The sequence below is a fragment of the Mustela lutreola genome, chromosome 5 (assembly GCF_030435805.1).
Source record: "Mustela lutreola isolate mMusLut2 chromosome 5, mMusLut2.pri, whole genome shotgun sequence".
NCBI classification, from domain to species: Eukaryota; Metazoa; Chordata; class Mammalia; order Carnivora; family Mustelidae; genus Mustela; species Mustela lutreola.
The window spans coordinates 100,647,482-100,670,476 of record NC_081294.1 but is presented as its reverse complement, the minus strand read 5'-3'; the positions used below and the strand labels follow the sequence as shown (position 1 = coordinate 100,670,476).

At 44.9% G+C, this 22,995-nt stretch overlaps 1 protein-coding gene and 1 long non-coding RNA gene across 4 annotated transcripts in view; one reads left to right on the top strand and one right to left on the bottom strand.

Annotated features, from left to right (window-relative positions):
* LOC131832341 (uncharacterized) overlaps window positions 1–20,858 on the top strand; it is a 42,296-nt gene extending 21,438 nt beyond the window's left edge. The window contains exons 4-8 of one of the 3 annotated variants that reach the window (XR_009354001.1): window positions 1,083–10,613; window positions 13,727–13,869; window positions 14,442–14,499; window positions 17,684–17,808; window positions 19,695–20,858. This is a non-coding gene — a long non-coding RNA (uncharacterized LOC131832341). Of the gene's footprint in view, window positions 1–1,082; window positions 10,614–13,726; window positions 13,870–14,441; window positions 14,500–17,683 lie in introns of all 3 variants that reach the window. The other 2 variants (XR_009354000.1, XR_009354002.1) reach the window with 2 other exon arrangements.
* TMEM174 (transmembrane protein 174) lies at window positions 20,163–22,559 on the bottom strand. Its single transcript, XM_059175222.1, has 2 exons — window positions 21,821–22,559; window positions 20,163–21,632 (listed from the first exon to the last, which is right to left on the bottom strand). Exons 1-2 carry the CDS (start codon window positions 22,444–22,446, stop codon window positions 21,527–21,529), a joined length of 732 nt encoding a protein of 243 aa, XP_059031205.1. The 5' UTR covers window positions 22,447–22,559; the 3' UTR covers window positions 20,163–21,526.
* Window positions 22,560–22,995: the final 436 nt, after the last annotated feature.

Below are 22,995 nucleotides of genomic sequence, written 5' to 3'. Positions count from 1 at the left end.
AGAGGGAGAGGACTCAGGGTGTGGGAGAAGCTGGAGCCAGGCAGCAAGTGCAAAGAGGCAGATGCAAGGAGGAGAGCCCGGACAAGGGCCAGGGAAGGGCAGATTCCAAGAAAGCAGGGTCATCTTCCCCTTGAGGCCTGGGGAAGAGAGAGGACGTAGAGAGGAGCTCTGATTTTGCCACAGGGTGACTGGAAAATGATGGCTCCACAGACAGAACCGGAATTCACAGGGCCTGAAATGTGAACACAAGTTCTGGCGGGAGGCAGGGAGGCTCACCCCCCAGGTTATCTCATTGGTGCCTCCCCCAGTAAGAGTATCCTGATACTTCCTTAAAACACAAATGCTGCAGGCAAGGTCCCCTGCTGGCCTGGTACTATGTTTCCTGAAGGGTGCCCAGATTCTGAGGAGCACTGCTTTTCTAACTAGGGAGGGCCCTCTGTCTGCTCATAAGGTGAGATTTGGGTTCTTTAAATAGACAAGGCCTTTTAGCAACTGCAGGGCAAGATGCCTTGCAGATATTTGCAGAAAATTGTAATGACAATTAAACATATAAAAATGAACAGTAAAAAACAAACCAAGAGTGAATCTGTAGTTATGTGGAGGCAAAAATAGATGTGCAGGCCCAGAAGGGCTTCTACTCTTTGGTAGTAGCAGGGATTAACAGTGAAATATGCTTAAGAGAAAGGAGAAGTGTGGAGTTAACTGTCTATTTCCCACAGCGGTTCAGTTCCATACAGGGAACTATGAGTTTCAGAAATGCTCATTGCCACTGTCTGGGATAGTGAAATGATTTCTTAGACAAAGTAGTTTCCTGCTTCTGAATGCAATTTCTTTGCATAACAATGAGCTTACTGAACCCACCCAGAAATCATTACAAGATTTTTTTTAGCCCATTTTTAAAAATGATTGGAAACATGTGGAGAATCTGATTTCCCATGTTTAGACAAAGCTACATATGACCCCTTTTAAAGAATAATTGCAACATAAAGATACATTTAGCTCTATTCTCATTTGAAAGAACTCCTTGCAGGGATGTGTGACTAGTTCTAGACACTAAAATGTGAAATGTCTCCCCTCGCCAGATACTGAATCTGCTGATCCCATGATCTTGGACTTCCTGGCTTTCAGGCTGTAAGAAACAAATATTTGTTGCTGGTAACCCACCAAGTTTAAGGTAATTTTGTTATAGCAGCCAAAACAGACTCAGACAATGGATGTTTGTGTCATTTCTAGTTTCCAGGGCTGTGGCTGACACCCTTTCAGTATCTCTTTGTGCTCATGCATGAGAGATTCTTCAGAGTACATAACAAGAAGTGGAATTACTGGGTCACAGAGGATATCGATTTTCAGAACTGCTTGGTATTGCCAAATGATTCTTAAAGAGGCTGTACAAGGTATACTGAAGGCAGCTATTTTTAGAGCTTACATTTTACTCTCATATCTTTGCCCTGGGTCCTCAATGCAGACAATGTTATGCATTCACCTTTAGAAATCTTCTAAACTAACCACTCTTATCGTACATAGTTGCGTGTTATGACACTTTAAAGATTTTTTAAAAAGACATATTCATTGCAAAAAATTAAAACAGTTCATAAAAGCGTTCATAAAAGGTAATAATCACCTGATATCCTAGCACTCAAAGAAAACCACTATTGCCATTTTGATGAATATCTTTCCAAACATTTCTGGTGCAAATGGATATGTGTGCAAAGTTGCATAAATGGAATCTGGCAGGCTAGTTTATTCCCTGCCTTTTTATTCAACAGTCAATTATGAACACCTTGAGATAGTTGTCCAAATCTGCAAAACTCCTTGATTTCTTCTGGCTTGGAGTGGCTTTGAAGTTAGAAGATGAGGGGAGGGGAAGTGAGGAGAGAGGGCTAATAGTGGCAAAGGGCTTGGTACATGTTCCCTCTGATTTCCTCATCCCAACCATCCCGGGAGGCAGGTGCTACCACCGAGCCTACAGATGGGGGAATTAAGGTCATAGCAACAGAAGCAACAGACTCAAAATTCAGTAAGTTCTCCCCCCTCATCGCACTGCATCTACTCCCCCTGTTCACCCCTCCTCCTCTCCCATGGGGCTTCCTCAGTCCCTTACAGATGCAAAGGGTGAAAGACACTGGAAGACCCAGAAGATGGGAGGCCCACGTCTCACCAAAACCTTGGTGAAGCCCACAGGGGAGAGAATACAAAAAGCTTCCCTCACTGAGGTAAACATCTGCTTTCCCTCTTCTTACCTCAGAAAAGACGGCAGCAGTGTATTCCTGAAGGCCCTCTGAGGGGCATTAATCTGGAAGCATCTCAGAGGAGAGGGCAAAGGGCCATTTCTTGGCTGGGTGGAAGCAGCCAGATCCTGAGAAAGGGTTTGAACCAATCCCAGACTTGCAAGGGGTAGGAGGGTCAAGGAACACAGGAAGGCAGAGATCAGGGTAGCTAGTGGTTTGCCAAGTCTGCGTAAGTCCCTCTCTGAGCTGCCAGGCATGCCTGGAAGACCTGTGGTGAGGAGCTGGGGTCAGCCGTGGCTTCATGTAGCCGAAGGAGCAACAGTAAAGAGGGAAACCACCGGGGCCCAAGGACATGGCCTCCCTTCCCACCCCTGCCATTGGGTAGCACGACATAAGCCCACATTTCTAGTAGGTTCCCAGGATTGGGGGAGGGAACACCCTAATCTTTGGGATGCTAAATTTTGTTTTGGAGAAATAAAGGAAAGTGTCATTCCTTGAATTGGCTATTGTGGCCTCAAATGCCGGGCTGATGATACTGGTATGCAACCCATACGGTCACCCAGAGCCCTGCCCTTGGTTTAATGCTCTGCCATCACCATCTTAAAACTCTTGGTAAATTTTTGAAGAAGGAGCCCCACACTTCCATTTTGCAGTCATGCAAATTACATAGCGGGTCCTGTGAAAATGCATGTCTGCTGTATGCCGATAGGGCAGACATTCCGAAAGTTTTCTATATTTAGGAGAAATCCTCACTGAGAACAGGAGCAGTTATGAGAATGCTAACTACTGACCAAAGCCACTGTGGGGTTGCCTAGATACATCTCTCCCATGAAAACAGGGTTAAATATAAAGGGAATATGTGTCATGATGACACTAAATATGAAAACCATGGTGGTACACAGAAAGGGGTGGCCACGATGAAAGCAAAGCTGCTGGGGGTGGAAGCGGGGAGGTGTTTTCTTGTGGGTTTCGGTGTTGAAGTCTCGAAAGTGCCGGTGAGCCCTGACATATGCGTCTCCAGAGCCCCGGTCTGCTCCCAGGAATGAGTGCTCACCCAGCGCTGACAGCTCCCAGGAATGCTGACGGTTTGGGGCATTTCTCGCTGCAGAGACCCCACTTGTTTTTAGGCCTGAAATTTGCACAGAACTTCAGAAGTTATACATCAATCTAGAGTCTTTGTATATATTTGGAACTGAATAATCTACTTTTGAAGCTGTCAGATCGTGATGTCTATGATGTTTTTCACTTGGTTTCCAGGTTCTTGGGGGCTTAAATGACTGCTTTATGGAAAGAGGATGCTTTTTTCCAAGGTTCCAAAATTCGCACTGCTCTAGTTGGAAGCTCCCAGAAGCCCCCTGCAGGTGGTTAGGTGTTTGTTGGTACTGGACAAAAATATCCCCTGGAGATGAGAGGTCTGGTGTGACAGGTGTGACCAGGGGTCAGGAGCCCGGGGTGCAGCACCCCTGGGATGCAGACTCCCACCTGCCTCCACGTGTTCACTCTCCCTCACTGCAGGGCACGTTCTCTGTAATTAGCACAGGACAGCTGCCTCCAGTTCCCAAAGGTAGCCTTAACCACCCACCGCAGTGTATCAGGCACAGACTGAGTGCTAGGTTCAGGTGCTCACCATGTTCTGGGTGCAGCTCTAAGCCTCTCTCATGGGTGATTCTGTTTAACTCTCAGAACTGCCCAGCGAAGCAGGCGCTCTTATTACCTCCTTTCAACCGATAAGAGAAACAAGACACTGAGAGGCCAGAGAAACTGACGCAAGCTAGCAAGTGTTGGAGCTAGAATTCAAAGACAGGCTGAGCTGGTCAGTGGGATCTCAAGGTCGCTTACCCAGTGGGTGGGGAGAAAGAGGAGGCTAATTACAATAAGGATCCCAGAGCAAAGGTGCAAGCTGACATCCAGGATCTCTCCTGGCTGTTTGGACAAGAGAGAGACCACAGGGTTGAGCCTCATGGGGGAGATGGTGATGCCTAGCAGGCAGGGAAGCAGGGCACCCTGCACCTCTCAGACATTGACCGTGGACAGGCTCCACCCTCGTGATGCCCAAGCCAGGCCAGGCTAATAGGTTTGCAGTGAGTGACTTGGGACCGTTCTGAGCATTGCCCAGTGCAGCTCACCCAAAGGCCCTGAGGCAGCCTCTACAGCAGAAGGTACTGTCACCTGAAAAAAAGATCAGGTTCAGTGAAAGATCTGGTCCCCCAGAAACTTGGAAGCCAAGATGAGCCTTGCTCTGCTTTGTGCCCTAAGGGTGGAATATAAGGCAGGTGGGAAGAGTCTGCCCTAGGTACTTGAAACAGCTGTCAGAGCTCAACAGAGGTGGTCACATTCAGTGTAAGAATAGGAGTGTGTGGGTGAACCTCTGTAAATGCCAGGGAGGTAGGTCAAAAACAATATTGGCAATTTGGTTTGTTAATTCTAATCCAATCCAGCCAGGAGCTGACTGCCCACTGTGGCCGGGGAGGGTAGGTGAACTCAGTGAACCAGTTAATGCAGGGAGCAGGGGCAGCCAGCATGGGGAAGACAGACACACTGGATTACAAAAGAGGACAGTTGGGACAGTTGTGTGAGACATTCAAGAGAGCCCTTGAGCCTGTAGGAAGGAACTTGTTGCGGCTGCAGCATTTCCATGAGCAGAAGCTGGAGGTCAGTGTCCTGTGAATATTGTTCAGACTCTTGGGAATGAGGGTTACACTTACACACAGGCAGAAGTGACCAGGCTGGCAGCATCAGCTAAGCGTCACTGCCGCCCATGGTTCTAGGTGGTCAGGGGAGGCTTCATGGAGGGAGTGAGTCTTGAGCTAATCCTTCAAGAAGGAGCAACAGTAAGGGGTGGGAATTAAAAACATGTGCAGAGAAGGGGAGACTATGAGAGATGGAGAGACCTAAACTTCTAAAGGTATTTTATATTCTTTATTTTTTAAAAGATTGTATTTATTTATTTCACAGAGACACAGTGAGTGATCGCACAAGCAGGGGTTGCTGCAGGCAGAGGGAGAAGCAGGCTCCCCACTGAGCAGGGAACCTGATGCAGGCTGATCCCATGATCTGGGATCATGACTTGAGCCGAAAGCAGATGTTTAACCAGCTGAGCCACCCAGGTGCCCACTAAAGGTATTGTAAAATAGAGAAAGTCACAAATTAGTATGGATACCATGATTCCTTTTTTGTTAAAAACATGTATGAATAGGGGCGCCTGGGGGGTGCAGTCAGTTAAGCATCCAGTTCAATTTCAGCTTGGGTCATGATCTCAGGGTTCTAGGATCGAGCCCCACATAGAGCTCCTTGTTCAGTGGGGAGTTTGCTTGTCTCTGTCTCCCTCTGGCCCTTCCCCTGCTGTTCTCTCTTTCTCTCTCAAATAAATACATAAATCTTTTAAAAAGTATGAATATATACATCTGCATATAGGTAGTCATAAATAATAAAATAATGACATATGGAAGATTATTTATTAAAATCTTAACTATGCTGTCATTATTGGGTAGTTTTTACTTCTTTTTGCTTATCTGTATTTTCTAATTCTTCTACAATAAGCATTTGTTACTCGTGTAAGTTATGGAATACAGGCTACCCTAAGTCCTATCAATATAGTAATGCTTCACGTAGGAAGCTACTACCTGACTGTAAGCTGGAATTCATCTAAGGTATTACTGGAATAAGAAGATTTCTTTAATTCCTAGTGAATATAACATAATGGTTTATGAACATGCACTCTATAGGTTTGATTCTGTCTCCACATCTTGCTAGCTGGTGAAATAGAATGATGATAGTACCTACCTCTGAGGCTCTTTTTGAACTCAATAAATGTTATTATTAGCTTCTCTCTCACCTGCCTTCCACATACCCAGACCCTTACATGAACAGCCCTCTCAACCATCACCATGAAGGTGGTGTAGACCCACAAGGGCTTCTCAAAATTGAATATGTATGTGAATGATCAGAAGATCTTGTTTAAATGAGCGTTCTGGGGATGCCTGGGTGGCTCAGTTGGTTAAGCGGCTGCCTTCGGCTTAGGTCATGATCCCAGCGTCCTGGGATTGAGTCCCGCATCGGGCTCATTGCTCAGCAGGAAGCCTGCTTCTGCCTCTGCCTCTGCCTCTGCCTGCCACTCTGTCTGCCTGTGCTCACTCTCTCTGACCAAATAAATAAATAAATAAATGAGGGTTCTGACTCAGGAGGTCTGGGCCTAAGAGTCTCCATTTCTAACAACCTCAAGGTAATGTCATGCTGCCAATCCATGGACCACACTATGAGACAAGAAGGTAAGGGTGAGTTAATGTCTTTATACAATATCCAGAAACAAAAGTGCCCTTAAATATATTCAGATGTTACCTGTCAAAGGGTTCTCTTTTCCCTTGGACAGCACTCTGTCCTGTCCATAAGTAAATTTAAACACTTCTTCTGTGTGCTGGGTTCTGGGAAATCGAGGCATCTGTTACAAGACTGGGCCCTGCCCTTAAGGAGCTTGCATTCAACACCAAGCTGTGAAAAGAACTTATCCCCAGCTAAGCAAGGGCTCTAGACGGTGAGTGAATGAAAGCAGGACCCCAGGGTCTGCTTTAAATGCTTCAGAGAACTCAAGTCCAAATACCTCCTTTGAAACATTGAGGATTAACACATGCTCCGGATATGGGATCGCAAGAATAAGTCTTAGCAGTTAACGGATGAGTCATGTCTCTCTACATAAATATATGCTCCCAGAGGGTCTGTGAGGTTGTGGTGTATTGTTTTCATAGTTGCAAGTCCTCCCATTCCTGGTTGAATGGAAGAACCAGGGGTTGAGATATGGAAGTCATCTGGAACATAAATACATAGGCTTGTGGCACTACCACGTCATTGTATCCATTGTGGAAGGAACATGTTTGTCTCATTTGGCTGCATTTTGTGGGGCTTTCAGCTCCCACTGTATTCCATTTGAAGATTATTATTTACTATGGAAACAGTGATGTCAAGTTGATGTGGGTGGAACTCTGACCATGAAGAAACACAAAATAGTTCATCACACAGGGTGCAAGTTATTATTAGACTTAGCAGTTGCCAGTTTGGGCAGGCACTCCTGCCCCCGTGTTTGCAGGGAGCAGGCGGGCAGGCTGTGGAGTAGCACACTTGGGGGAAAGTGTCCATTTTCAAAGGCATGGGCATCTTGGAATAAAGCTATCAGCCCTGTTGAAACAGGACTTGGTCTGCCAACAGGAGCAATAGGAACGGAGAGGTGATTTAATGGGGGCCTGTGGACATAAGTGATCCACTGTGTGAAGATTTTCTTGAGTGATGATTGTCCTAGGAAGCCAGAACTCTCTTCTACGTGAGGAATTTCTATCAGGTGCGGACCCTTTGGAAGGAGAACTCCTGGATAATGGAGCTCTCTGGGAGTACTTGAAGCCAAGCAGGCCTGAGGTGGGCATGAACTGCTGTGAGAAGCCATGGGGCCAGAAGAGGGCCATAGGCCTAGCTCATAGGGGCAGGGGTTGCAAATAAGATTTCCCAGTAAATCAGTCATTTTTATCAGGTGCTAATTATGTTCCAGACATTATATCCTTTGGTTCTCTCAATAAGCCGTGTATTTGACCTGAATTCTAGTGTTGCTTCCATCTCACAGATATGGAAACCGAGACTAAGGGAAGGCAAGAACTCACCAAAGGTCTTAACAGAGTGATGAAATGAGACAATGAAGTCATTCTGACTCCAGAACCTACTTTTAAAAACACTACTCCATGTCCTTAAAGAAAAAGATGGAGCCAGGACCTCAGAGTTTACTGTATTCTACTCAAAGAGTTTGGTTATCACTAGATCCATGAAACACACCCCATGGTCTGGAGACATGGCCCCCAACCGGGGGTGGGTGTGACCAGGTTCCCTCCGCCGGTTTTCCCTGGTTGAAGGCAATGAAATCTTGGACTGGAGCCTGTGAGAGAATACCATTGCCTTACTTTACAAAGCTCCTATGGTGGCTCCAGGCACATGCTAAGCAACACAAGAGGCCCAGACTGTTCCACTCAACCGATAAAGGGGACAGAAGTATGGCAATTTTCATAGAAATACTCAAAGTTACTCAGCCAGTAAGAAGCCAAATCCTGGGACTATGGGAGTCAGCCCTTGACTGTTCTGCTCTTTGCATGCGGTCCCAAGACCTGGTGACTGTGGGTGAGTTCGAGGGCCACCAAGGTCCCAGAGTGCCTGCTGATCCAGCAGGACAGTGTAGGAGTCCCCTTTCACAAGGCCAAATGGAGATGGAGGCCGGGAGAGGGCTCAGCCAGATTTACAGCTATTTAACACTTCATCTGTTGGGACATACTCTACTTCTCAGCGCCCAGAGCTACCTTCTCACGTGGTTTGTCCCCGCATTATTCCCCTATACACATGTTCTCTGAAGCACTGCTGAGTGTTTCCCTTGTGCCAGACATGGGGCCTTTGGGTGGCAGAGAGGGGTCAGTGGGGCCGTCTGACCTAAGGCCCCAGCTCTAGAAAGAGGTTCCCAAGGAGGAGGCTACATCCCCAGGGCTGATTTCACCCACAGACTCTAGCCTCTAAGTCTTTGTGTAGGAATTGAAAAGTCAAAGAGGAAAATGAAAAGAAAAAGATTCTCAGACAACATAAACAAAAAAGCTCTGTGTAGAGGCTCATAGAAAACCAGTCCTCTGTTTCTAATGGTATCTGGGTCTGATAGGGAAGGGGCCTCAACACACACACTCAAGGCTATGGCATAAGTCTGGGCAGGTTATCCCCAGTATAGCTGCAGGGGACACCATTCACATCAAAGTATACGTGAGTCAGACCATTGGTTTTCTTAAACTTGGTTGCACATTGGAATCACTTGGGTGACTTTAAATATTGTTGACATCTTGTTCCCTCCTCTAGAGATTCTGATTTAATTGGTCTGAGATGCAGTGTTGGCTCTGGGATTTTTCAAGCTGTTCAGGTAGCTCTAATATGTGGCCATGTTTGAGAACCACTGAATTAGACTATGCTGTGAATGGTGTCCACTGGGGGATGTGTGGTATACAATGTCTTAGCCTGTCAAATTGGCCCTGCCCATACACATATGTCATCTTCAATGACCTGAACTTGCTAGTAGGGGAGATCACAGATTAAATACATACTTCTCTGCCTCTTGAGTCAGTTTCCCTGAGGTTGAAGAGAGTGTAGGTACTGACCTCTGAGCCTTTGAAGGCTCTCTTATACTTCCTGCATCCTTCTGAAGGATGAAGGAGAGGCAGGGGTCTAATCCTGCTGAAAATGGGGAGTTTGTCAAGCTGGGTTTTGGAAGCTGCCGGTCTGTCACTCTACCCAGGGGAAGCATGCTGTTTTGATCTCCTGGCTGAGTGATTTAGGCCCTCAGAAGAATCTGGCTTGTTTCCCCTGATGCCTAGGTTATAAATCAGCCACGGTTAGCAGCTGCATTTTACTCTGTCAGACCACAAGGGAACTGTAGTAGTTTTTACTGAATTAGAAACTTAATTGCACTAAATATAGCTCTGATGCCCCAAAGAAGTTATGGCAGCTCCCAAAGGTGTCTGGCTTCCTATATTCTCCCCCCTCTCTCCCCACCCTGAACTCAGAGAACCAGTTAAACTCTGAGCAATTCAAATCATTAAATCCCAGCTTCTGGAATGAATGTACTTTGTTTTGAATATGTCAGTATCATTAAATCCTGCCATGTGAATTTAATGTCACTGTTTCCCTAACAACTAATGTCCTTCACATGTGAAGATGGAGGACATGGAAAATCCCACAAAAACCTAGAGAAATGAGACAAGTATGTGACACAGCAAGTTCTTGGTGTCATGGTACAGTCCAAACCTTGCCTGTTTTATGAGTTAGATGCTCTGTAACTCATTGATGCTTCCCGCTGATGAGTGCATCTGTTGTTCTAAAATTACAAGGCAAGCTTCTTGGGCTAAAACCTTACATCTGGCATGTGTATTTAGATTTGGCATTTCAAAGTTAGTATTTTTGGTTCAGCAGAGGGATTCAAAACAAATATTTTCTGCAAAGTTCCACATTCTTGAGTGGATAGTTGAATCTAGCCTGAGTGAGAGAGGAAGGACCAAGTATGGAAGAGGCCGCTAGCTGCTACCCAGCATCCATTCTACTCTCTTCCCTTTGCAATAGAACAGCAGGAACAAAAACAACCCTGTTTCCCAGAATGCCTTGAGCTTGGTGAAGCCACAGGACCAAACTGGTTGGTGAGGCAGAAGTGGAAGTAGAACATGGAGCTTCCAGGGAAGGCTTTCTTTAGGAGAATCTAATCAGATGTGAGGTTTGTCCTTTTTTCATTTCTTTTTCTTTTCTTTTCCTTCTGCCTTCTATAATGGGGACATAATGCCAAGCTTCCACAGTCACTTGGGACCATGAGATGACTTTGAAGAAGAAAGCAAGGTAACGAATAAAAACAGTGGGAAGATCGGCATCCGAACCACCAATGGTAGGGATAAGCCCTGTCCTATCTACATCTGGGCTTTTATATGGAAGAGAGAAATAAACTTCTCCTGTTTGAGTTGCTGTTATTCGGGGTTTTTAGTGACATGAAAACAAATCAAATTCCAACTGATGGATCATGATAGTGTAAAATTAATGGAAAAATAATTTCTCTAATGATGTTAGCATATTTTGGCCTATACCCCCAATTCTAGAGTGAACAGCATTATTTGAGGAACCATATGTAACTATTTCTTGCACTCAGCAAGGTGAAGCAACTTGCCTGAAGTCACCTAGCTAATAAGTGGCATCACACCCAGGATTGTATTTGACCCTGCTTTCCCTGTCAGGGCAGCATGTCTTACTAATCACAACTCTGCAGACGTTATAGTTCTTGATCAACAGTGTCACCATGTCTGGTCCCTAACAGGCTGTGCAGTGGTCAGGTCTAGCCTGAGTCCACCACGAACCCAAGGAGTCTGAGGGAAACCTGGTTACTCTGGAGATGCCCCCCCTTCTGGAATGCGCCAACCTTCATGAGCAAGTCCTTTGTACATTTCTCCTTCATCCCGTCCTCACTTGTGATGCTCCCAGAAAATGGTTATAGACTATAGAACAGGAGGGAGGAGACTGCTCTAGGGTTCCACAAGAAGTTACATTTGCTTAAAAGATTTTAGCAACAGGTGATCCCATGGACAAGGTTTGTTGACCTTCTGCAGCTGTACGTTCAGATCAGGCTGGTTACTGGAGTGATGGTGTAGCATGAGACGGCCCGCAGTAACTGACATGGCTGGTCATGGGAATGCGATCTGTCAACCTATCAGCGTTAAGGAGAGGGGAGGGCAAGCCTCTTTGTTTATTTGGGCCATTCTGGTTCAGTGAGTGTGGGTGACAATGAAATTTGCTCAAGAGAATTTTAAGGCCTGCCCCAGAAATACCAATTAAGGGACAAGCTGTCCACTTCTCTCTCTACACTGAGAATAGTTGGTTATCTCACTGTGGGGCCCACAGCAGAGCCGTGAGGGCCGTGTTAGTTCCTGGGGTGAGGCGGCTCCCTCCATGGACCCCGAGGGCTCTGAGTGTACATAGACCCAGTGCTTGGCTCTCTGTCTACCAATAGCATGAGCCTCCTGAATGTTTGCTGATAAAGACTTGAATGAATTTCTGAGTGCCTGTAATGCTAACCCTGAGAAATGTTTTCTCAATATCATACCTTGATACAATGGTTGGCATGGGAGTGAAACCCAGTCTTAAAAACACATAAATAGTTATATAATCCATATAAAGATGGGCCCTTTGTGGCTAATCTTAGCACACTCTCACACTTAAAGAAATAATTTGCTTTCCCTACATGTAACAGAAAAGTCAAAATAATGGTGGCTTAAACAAGATTCAAAACTTTTCTTCTCTTCCGTTTAAAAGAAGTCTTAGAGTATACAACCAGCATCACAGTCATTGAGGACTCAACATTTTCTGTCTTTCTGCTCCATCTTTATAAGTAGCTTCTATTCTTAGGGTCGCCTTGCTCTCTGAGCTGGCTTCTAGGTGTTCTGTGACTATATACAAGTTGTAGTCTTTCAGAATGAGGAAAAGCAAGAAGTTAAAAAAGGAATTCCCCTAGCTATCTATTTTCCAGGGAGTCTTTCTGGAAGTCTCGTCCCCAAATTTCTGCTTACATCCTGTTGGACAGAACTTCATTACATGCTCAAACTTAGCGGCAAAGGAGGCTAGAAAACGTGGTATTTTAGGTAGTATCATTGCCCTTGCTTCTTATCTGTCCCTAATCATATAGACCAGCTGTTCTCAACAGTTTGTCTCTTGGAAATCACTTATACCCTTGAAATATATTGAGGAACCAAAGAATTTTTGTTTATGGGACATCTATTAGTACTTACCATATTAGAAATTAAAACCCCAAAAAGATTAAATATTTATTTGTTTAAGCATTAAAAAAATTACATTATTTATATTAAATCATCACATTGTACAGCTTAAAATCTTACCATTTTACTTATCTGTTATACCTCAATAATGCTGAAAAAATTTTAGAAAGCACTAAGATCTTCAAAAAAGTTAAAACATAAAAATAAAAATTACAGGGGCGCCTTGGATGGCTCAGTTGGTTAAGTGTCTGCCTTTGACTCAGGGCATGATCCCAGCAGGGAGTCTGCTTCTCCCTCTCCCTGTGCCCCGCCCCCTGCTCCTTCTCTGTCTCTCTCAAATAAATAAGTAAAATCTTTTAAAAAATAAAATAAAATAAAAATTTCAGGGGCACCTGGCTGGCTCAGTTGGAAGAGCATGCAACTCTTGCTTCATCTTAGAATTGTGAGTTCAAGCCCTATGTTGTGTGTGGAGATGACTTAAATAAACAAAGTAACTTTAAAAAAATAGAGAAAGGAAAAAACAAATAAAAATTACAATTATATACCCTTTACATATTAAATACCATATTATTTCCTATATGGAAAAAAAGGTTAGAAGAGTGGTATTTCTTTCTAATTTTTAATTTTTTGAAAAATATCCAAGAACACAGCCAGATTCTCATATCTGCTTCCCCATTGAATCTGTTGCAATGCGTTGTTTTGGTTGCATTATATGAAGAGAATCTGGTTTCACACAGATGTATAAGTTGGAAAATATAGAAGTTTTTTTAAAGATTTTCAGATAATCGTAGGTATTATTCTTCGATACTACATCAAAACTCACATGGAAGTTTCTTAAAGGCTAGTTGCAGTGTGGAATCTGAAATCATATCAATGAATATTTAGTACTCTAGTACATGAAAACCCATTGGTCCATCTAGCATGTTGAACGCATGTTGTACAGGGGCATGATTTTGAAACATCATCTAGTACTCATGTGGAAAATATTTGTTCACTGTGTTATATGGTCCTTTTGAATGTTGGCGCATCTTGTTATATATTTTTTAAAAATCACATTTTTAAGAAGTTGTCAAGCTCATGACGATAGAAGTTTTTGAGAAATTCTCATTTTCCCTTGAAAGGTTGAATGTTACTGTGGGCCACAAATGCTGTCAGTTGCTTCTCTTGAAGTGACAGACTCACTTTGTTCAGGTTTGAAAAGATGTCAGCTGAATACACAAGTCTAAGTAGCCATGGGGTGCCTCCTGCCATAGGCCTTTGAGAACCACAGAGGAAGCTGGGAGGTCCGTCTGGGCGTCAGCGGAGCACCTGGACCAGAAAGGTGACCCCCGAGGGTGAGTACCTGTGGCCTCCGAGGGGCCACATGAGATGCAGACACACCCTAGTCTAAACCTGTTCTCTTTGGAGCTTTGCAGAGAGAGCTTTTGTTTTCCCTTCATAGTCTATTTGCCCTCTGAAAAATTCCAAACATGTTTTCCTGGCTCCTGTTCAGACTGTTGAGGGATCAGAGCATCCTTCCTGGCTGAAGTGGGATCAGGCCAGCCTCAGAGGCCCAGAAGGAAGCTGGGGAGCGGGGAGGCAGGGACCGGGAGGGAAAGGGCTGAGGGTGGCTGCTGCAGGCACTGATGTCCTTGCAGGCCCATCCAGAGAGGAAAGAGGAGAAAAATGGTGCACAGTTAGTCCTGTAGCTCCTTCCAATGAGGAGTCAGGTAACTTAGGTTGCTCTCTATTTCACCTCCGAAGGTACAAAGGTAAATGAATGGCTGCTGGGGTGAGCAGGTTTTCAAGGTGTGACCGTGGAGGCTGAGTTGAGAAAATGATCAAAGAAAGAACCTGTGGAATCTGACTCATGACTCTGTGCTGAGGCTATGTTGACATTGGTCTGTGTTTACCTAACATTGAACAGGAGCCCACAGAGGACTTCAGTGACAACATGGATGTGTGAAAACTCTTTCACACACATGGTGAGTGATGGACAGTGAGTACTCGGTTCTGTCCCCGGAGCCCTTATGTGTGTGTGTCCATGTAAAAGTGTGGTTCATATTACAAGGTAGTTGTGTCCAAACATCTGTATACACACTGAATTTGCATCTTTGTGTCTTGTGTGTTTATCTGTGGGATATATAAGCAGCGGTGACAATGAACATTATTACCTCGGGACTGAAGAAGATGATGTTAACAGTAAAAACACATGGAGAGAGATCATCTCCTTCTCTTCTTTTTCTATTCCTTCTTTTTTTTTTTTAAATTAAGATTTTATTTATTTATTTGACAGAGAAACAGCGAGAGAGGGAACACAAGCAAGGGGAGTGGGAGAGGGAGAAGCAGGCTTCCCACTGAGTAGAGAGCCCAATGCAGAGCTCAGTCCCAGGACTCCAGGATCATGACCCAAGCTGAAGGCAGCCGCTTAACGACTGAACCACCCAGGCACCCCTCTTCTTCCTCTATTCTAAAAATAATTTTTTGAACAGGTTGTAAATGAACATGGTAAAAAAAATTCATTAATTAGCATGGACTAAAGTGAAAAATGAGTCTCCCACGCTAGCATCAGAAATGATCATTCTCAGTTCTTAAATATTTATCGAGAAACATATATATTAAAAAAGTGTACACACACACATTCCTTTTTAAAATTTATTTCTTTAAGCTAATAAATGTGAGGATTCTAACAGGAAGATCACTGACTTCTTACATAAGCTTCATTTTCAGTCCCTTGTGTATCATCAGACCCCAGCACACATAGTTGTGTCTATGATTTACACAAGTGTAAGTTTTGTGCTAGAGGACAAATTCTTTCTTTCAGAGAAATCTTCTGGCACCTAGAAAACTGATTTCCTTCCCAGTTCATCTGGTTATTAATCTTCTTAAAAGCTCACGACAAATAAAATTCCTGTATCTGAGACCTTTGAGGTATCCCAGAGGCAGGTGAGAATCATTCCCATGGAGTTGTCTTCACTTTCTGATTTGTCATCAATTCTTAAGAGCAATCCAGGAAAGGTTTATTTAGTACAGCTCTCTGTTGATTTTATAACCAACTGCTGACTGCTTGGGACATAAAACTCTTGATGATTTACAGGTAGTAAATGGGCAAGAAATCCATAAATCACATTCTATAAGAGAGTATAAGTGAACACATACGCACACACACATTTATACTAACCACCTTCAAAGGAGAAGTTGTAGGCATGTCCAGAAAATACATTCATTTTTAGGGGTGCCTGGATGGCTCAGTGGGTTAAAGCCTCTGCCTTCAGCTCAGGTCATGATCCCAGAGTCCTGGGATCAAGCCCCGCATCGGGCTTTCTGCTTGGCGGGGAGCCTGCTTCCTCCTCTCTGTCTGCCTGCCTCTCTGCCTACTTGTGATCTCTGTCTGTCAAATAAATAAACAAAATCTTAAAAAAAAAAAAAAGAAAAAGAAAATACATTCATTTTTAGTTTGAGGAGAATAGGGAACTCATTGGTGAGAGGTCTCCAATCAACCTCTGTGAATTCGATTGTACCAGGTAATATTTTAATGTTCATTTACCCATCATTTACTTACTTATTTATTGTAAAGCTGTAGTTACTTATTTTAGAGAGAGAGAGAGAGCAAGCAAGGGGAGGGGCAGAGGGAGAGAGAGAGAGAACCCTAAGGAGACTTCCTGCTGAGAGTGGAGCCCAACGTGGGGCTCCATCCCAGGACCCTGAGCTCACGACCTGAACCAAAATCAGGAGTTGGAGGCTTAACCAACTGAGCCACCCAGAGCCCCTGCCTAATTCTTAAGAGACTCTGTTCTCACTTCTGAAATGTTCAAAGGAGTTTTTATGATTTCTAGAGGTAAGAACTTTTTTCTCCTACCAAGTCAGAAATGCTAAAGGTTGTCAGAGTTTTGAGATACACTTGACACTATTCTGCAACAGATATTTCTCAATTAAACATTCACTTGAAGATCTCTTTTTGTTTTCATGTATTTATTTCTTCTAGGCCCATGTTTAGGATCATTCCTAGTAATGTGCTAAAATCAGGAAAAACAAGTTTCTAATTCCAGAGAAGTCCTAGAGTTTCAGGGAACTGACAGAGGAGGAGAAACAAAGTGAAGAATCCTGAAAAACATTTTTGTCTGGAAAGTGAAATTTAATAAATACGAATAGGCTACCATGAATAATTTGCCAACTGTCTGCCTCCCAAAAGATGGTATAGCATAACTAGAAATTTAGGATGCATTTAACAAAAGCTAATCTCATTTGATCCTGATTCGAGCAAAATGAAGAGCTAAAAATAAAATAGAGTAAAGTGGGATAAGTTAAACACTAACTAGATATTTGATGACATTAAGTGTAAATTTTTTAGACATAATAATGGTGTGATTTTTTTTGAGCCTTTACCTTTTTTCTTTCTTTCTTTTTTAATTATGTCTGGTTAGCCAGCGTATAGTACATAATTAGTTTCTGATGTAGTGCTCGATGGTTCATTAGTTGCGTATAACTCCAGTGCTCATCACCACACATGCCCTCCTTACTACCCGTTACCCTGTTAGCTTTACCTTTTAAAGATATACAATGAAATATTTTAGGATGACATGATTACCTTTTTAAAAATCCAGTTGGGTGCTACAAATATCAATCATTATGTGGTACTACTGAAACTAACAAAATGTTGGACATCAATTATACCTCCATTCAAAAAAAGAAAAAGGAAACTGTTAAAAAAAATAAAATAGGGTGCCTGGGTGGCTCAGTGGGTTAAGCCTCTGTCTTCGGCTCAGGTCATGATTCCAGGGTCCTGAGATCTCCCCCCACGTTGGGCTATCTGCTCAGTGGGGAGCCTGCTTCCTCCTCTCTCTCTGCCTGCCTCTCTGCCTACTTGTAATCTCTGTCTGTCAAATAAATAAATAAAATCTTAAAAAAATAAAATAAAAAGATGAAAAACCCTGGAAAAAATAAAAGTGCAGTTGGGGGATTGTGGATGGGGTCTAAATGAAATAGGATGGGCCATGAGTTGAGGTTGGTGGTGGCCACAAAGGGTTTGATGCACTGTTTTCTCTACTCTTGTATTTGTTTGAAAATTTTCATAATGAGGAAAACACCAGAACAGCTAATTGCTCTAGAGTGCTCCTGAATTATCTATTTGATAGATAATTTCTTTATTTCACATTTGTTGTTCGACAGGAGCCAGGTGCTGGCTGTGTGGAGGAGCCTGCGTGGGGCCAAATGGTATGAGTTGCAGATAGCGCCCTGGTGACCTTGACAAGGACAGCCACTACTGAGAACCAGGCAGGAAACTCTCTTTGTCGGTAAGAAGTCTACACCTCGGTTCCTATGAGGATCTTCTGTTTTGGGGGAGCAACACCAGCCACCAGGGGGACATGGGGCTTCAGCCAGCTCTGCTCCAGGGATCCAACAGTCAACAAAACCAGTGAGGCACCCCAGAGGTCGGAAGCTGAAAACAGATACCCACAGCCAGTTCTTCACAAACAAGAGGTTTTATTTTTATACTGTACCCCCACCCTCTGCCAAATAAGTGGGGAGAGCTCTGAAAGGGCAGATTTTGTAGTCGAGAGCCACTGAGGGCAAGTGAAGCTGAGATTCATGCCTGGCATAGGGGAGCAAAGGAAGAAGGACTGAGGTGTCTGGGGAGTGCCCCACCTGTGCTAGATACCTCCCAGAGTTCTGAAGGAGGGAGTGAACCCAGACCCACACTGCACAGGGGATCTGTCCTTCTGTGGGCCCAAGGGCAGAAAGAAGACATCCTAAGAGCTTTGCGAAAGTATCTTCCCCTTGGTGGCTGGGCCTCACCTCACAGGCCTCAATAATTCCTGTCCTACCCTGTCAGGATGGTCAGCTATCATCCATCTCTCCAGCCAAAAGACCCAGCCCTAGTCAGCTCCTAGAAGATGTTTCCAGACAATATTTCATTCTTAAGGAGCCTGTCTCTTTTGATTAACAAGACCTTTTAGTTTTCTTCTGAATTCTATATAAATAGCCAGAACATGTGCTCCACTAAAGGCAAGGGTGGGGAAGGGTGTTCCCTGGTGCCCTGGTCTCTTGGGTCTGAGCTTTGCCAGCAAGGTCACTATTACCCCCAGATGACTCTGGGTCTTGGCCAAACCAGCAAGTGTTCAGATCACAGCTCCCTTCCCATTTAGGCTGTTCAGTAGCTTTCCATTTGCTCTCCAGACACAACCTAAAAGGTTCAACGAGGCTGACCCCTTGGGTTCCGGCCTGGGCACTGAACCTTTGAGCATGTGCCCGAAACCTGGGCCACTTCCCCCACTGATAATCTCAGGGTGGATAACATAGCCAGGACCAGACAGACTTTAACCCACTGTCCCAGGGATGCAGTCCTCTATACTGCAAGAAAGAATGCTAAAAGGCAGACTTCTGGCAGACAAACTGGAAACCTGTCAGGAATATGTCCTTGCTGGTCAGAGAGACCAAGGAAGGACCTGGGGTTGGGATCCAAAAGCCATGCAGTGAGCTTACCATCATGCTGGTGCCCGCCACCCCAAATAAAGACAGAGAGCGTGTTGTCCAGAAGCCAGAGAGCAAGGGGGTGGATTGTCGGGTAGCAGAAGGCATCTCTGTTTGAGTGCGGCTGCAGTGGGACTGTCAGTTTCCACAGCCTGCAAGATGCCCCCTGACACCAGAGGGGTTGCCAGCCATCTTCCTCCTTCTCTTTGACTGGGTATCAGCCGCTGTTCCTGCAGCTCCCAGCACAGTCCTCAGACGTCAAGATACACCAGTCGCATGGCTATCCAGTGTGAACAGCACTCCCTGGGGTTATGCAAGTCAAGGGCCTTGACTACATTTCCTCAAGCAGGCCCCCATGACCCTCCTGAAGAGTCCAAATCCCACTTGAAGCTACAGGACCCTTTTTGGATGTTGGAGAGTAACTGGTCAGATCTCTCCACCCCCTGCCCTCCAGACAAGAAGATCTATAAGGGCAGAGCAGAAGCTGTGCTCTCTGGTGGTTGAGTGTTTCACTTCTATATCTCCACTTGATTGCCCATGTTTGGCCACAGAGGAGATACTCAATAAATGTTGAATGAATGAACACATTCTCATCCCTCCACTCCTGCCCCCGACCATTGCAGGCCTGCCCCCCACCCTGAGCTCCTGAAGCTCTGAGTCCATTTGGGAGGCATCAGTTATCTCTATGTTAGCCCTTTTTCTCTCTTAGGAACAGTTGGTGCTGAATCATTCTGCCTGGAGATAAAGACTCCCCAAGGCCACTTCCCTGCATGTGGGACTTCCAGAATGCCTGGGAGAAATCGTCAGTCCTGCCTGCCCAACTGCCACATGTGGACACATCTTTTTACTGTTTGAGCTTTCCTTGATGCTCATTATAACCCAAATCCAGGATCTAAAGCTGTGGGCTGAGTGAGGATGAGCAGGGAAAGGGGGTCAGGGAGGCAGGCATGCAGGGTATCATGGCCAGTGGGTATGCTGCTGGTGATGCATGGCTGTGTCCCTGTCCCCACACTTCCTCCCCAGAACCAATGGCCCTCAGCTAGGAATCCAGCATTTCGTGAATATTGCTTCTGTAAACGGAATCCTCTTTTTCCATCCCCTTCTATCATCACACATCAAAATGAATTCTCATATAGAAAGGTTCTATTCCTAAGATAAAATACAAATCACAACAATAATGTATCAAGTATATTTTAATCATATCTTTGGAAAACTAGATGTTTTTGGTAAAAATTTATTAAAATCACTCCTTATATACACATAGTACCAAAATTTTAAGGTATTGCTAAATCCTGTCTTCCTTTGGGATGAGTGTCCCTTATCTCAAGTGACAGGAAAATAAAGAAAATATTTTCTTTTAAAACCCGACAGTTGTAACTGTCTCTTCTTAAATCTTTGATCTCTTGTGGTTGTTTATTATATAGTTCAGATTCAGGAAGATTAAGAGCACCAACTTCTTTTATAAAGAAGGCAAGCTTGTCTTGACCATAAGGGTTGTTTCCATGATTCATGATTTTCCAGGTACTGACATGAGGCTCTATTTTGTCTAATTCAGCAGAACTCATAGACAGGTGCTTAGAGAGGTCCCCATGTTCTGTTGGTCACTGGGCCCAATTAGCTCTTTTCCAACACAGATCCCAGCCTAGTGGGCAAACCAGGTTTTAGCCTTGCTAAAGAGTCACTGTGACCCAGTGATAACTTAAGGATTTATTGACACCGCTGTCCCATCATATTTATTTTGTATGGTTTTTAGTTTATTTTGTAGCCAGCTATCTAATCCCTTTTTATTTTTTTTTTAATTTTTATTTATTTATTTGACAGATCACAAGTAGGCAGAGAGGCAGGCAGAGAAAGAGAGGAGGAAGCAGGCTTCTTGCTGAGCAGAGAGCCTGATGTAGGGCTTGATTTCAGGACCTTGGGATCATGACCTGAGCCGAAGGCAGAGGCTTAACCCACTGAGCCACCCAGGTGCCCCTATCTAATACCTTTTTTAAATGGAGATATTATTTTATTTTATTCCACTAAAAAAATTTTGCAGCCTTTAAGATACCCAGAGTCCTCAAGGGACACCGGATGGCAACCATGTTGTTTGGGAATCTGCAAACCCTCTTGGGGGGCTGAGAACAGGTGCTAGAAAATCTCCAGTGAAGCCTATTTTCTCTTCCCTGCTCCCTGCCCACCCCCCTTCTCACTGCCCTGGAAACTCCCAGTGTCACAATAGCAGTGATTTTCCCTTTGGCTGTTGGAATTAAAATTGAGACACCAGGGCCTTCCTGTAGAAAAGGGGTGGGTTGTGGACCAAGTGAAATTTCTGCTCATGTCCATATGCAGGGAATATCCAGCTGTACCAGGAGGAAATTTCCTCCACCCCCACCTAATTTTTACCCATCTCAGATGTTTTCCTTCCTGTTTCCCCTCCTGCCCCACTCCCACTCCACCCCCCCTCGATTGGTATCTGTCAGGCTGGTTGCGCTGCCACAACACCTGACACCTCATTTGTCAGCAACAATGGCTTGAATGCTGTTCCTTTGGCATTATAGTCTAGTGAGGGAGGGAGTATATTTCCTCATAAGGGGGAGGAGAGAAGCAGGCAGACACCTCATCTCCCAGCTGTGTCTCTTCTAGCTGGTCAGCATCAGGGCTGGATCTGAAATGGGAGCGGAAAACACAGACCCATTACAGTCCACACCGCCTCTCTTGGAACCAGCGCCACCATTTTGGCAACACACTACACAGAAGCTTGCCTTCTCCCAGCCCTTACCTTACACACCAACAAAGCCATGGGCCACAACTGTGACAGTTGGAAGAGGTGTATCCCCACTCCACACAACATACCTGTCATTTCCACCGGCCACAAAGGAAGGGTATTCTGGGTCACCAACAAAAGCAGCGTTCTCTGAAGGATAGATGGTGTAGTACTGAGGAGGGCTTGGCGTGGCGGTCACCACCCCTCCAGGTGGTATGAGACCACAGGGGTTCACCACTGGCTGCAGGTAGGTGGTGTTCATCCCCAGGGGTTCTTGAGAACCATAAGGAGGAGGGATATACTGTACCACAGTGGCCCCATGGAAGGTGATGGGTTGGTTGATACCAGTGAAAACAAATGATTGTCCTCCTGCCGTCTGCTCCGAGTCCAGGATCCTTTCCTCACTTTCCTTGCATGCCTGGCAGGACAGCATTTTGAACTTGCACACGGCAATCAGGATGAATGTCACCCCGACTGACAACAGGATAGGTCCAAGGAGCTGGGTCCATTCAAAGTGGGAGACACCTTGGTATTTGATCCAGCCCATGACGGTGAACGTGATCCCCACCAGTCCCAAGAAGATGCCTGAGAAGAGCAAGGTGGCCCCCGCCTTGTCGTCATCGGACACCTGGATGTCAGCGGTGCTGGGTGTGTAGGGAGTGACGGAAAACACATTGAGAGGGAAGTCCTCCAAGCGACTGCTGCCTTGCTCCATCGTCTGCCCGTGATCACCCCGCTTCCTGGAGGGGAAAGGGAATGTGAGGGCTCCTAAGAGCTGAGAAGAGCAATCCCAGGCTCCGATCAGTTATGGAAGAACTTTGGGCCTTTGTGGTTAACAGAGTATAACACGCAGAAGCCTGAACTTTGTTTCAAAGAATAAAGGTCTGAGAAATGAAGCTTGAAGTTTTCTCATACACTGTCAACAATTGGAGGTTTCTCTTTTACGATTCAGTGACAAGCTCTCTCTCATTCACATTCATTCACTCATTCAAAAGCTACTTGAGCCTGTACTCATATGCTGGGAGGTGCTTTCCTAGATGCTAAAAAGCACTCTTCCAAGGCCTTTACCAAAACCAGGACTATAGAGATGGCCAAACTACCTCCAGGGCCTCTGGTGGGCCTGGGGCCCTTGATGTACCCATTACATGCTCAGACATCTCATCCACTTTTCCTGCTGAGTCAGCTCATGCAAGTAAATAGACACGCATTTCATGACTCTGTGTGCATCCTTCCCACATCAGGATCTTGAGCTGGGATGACACTT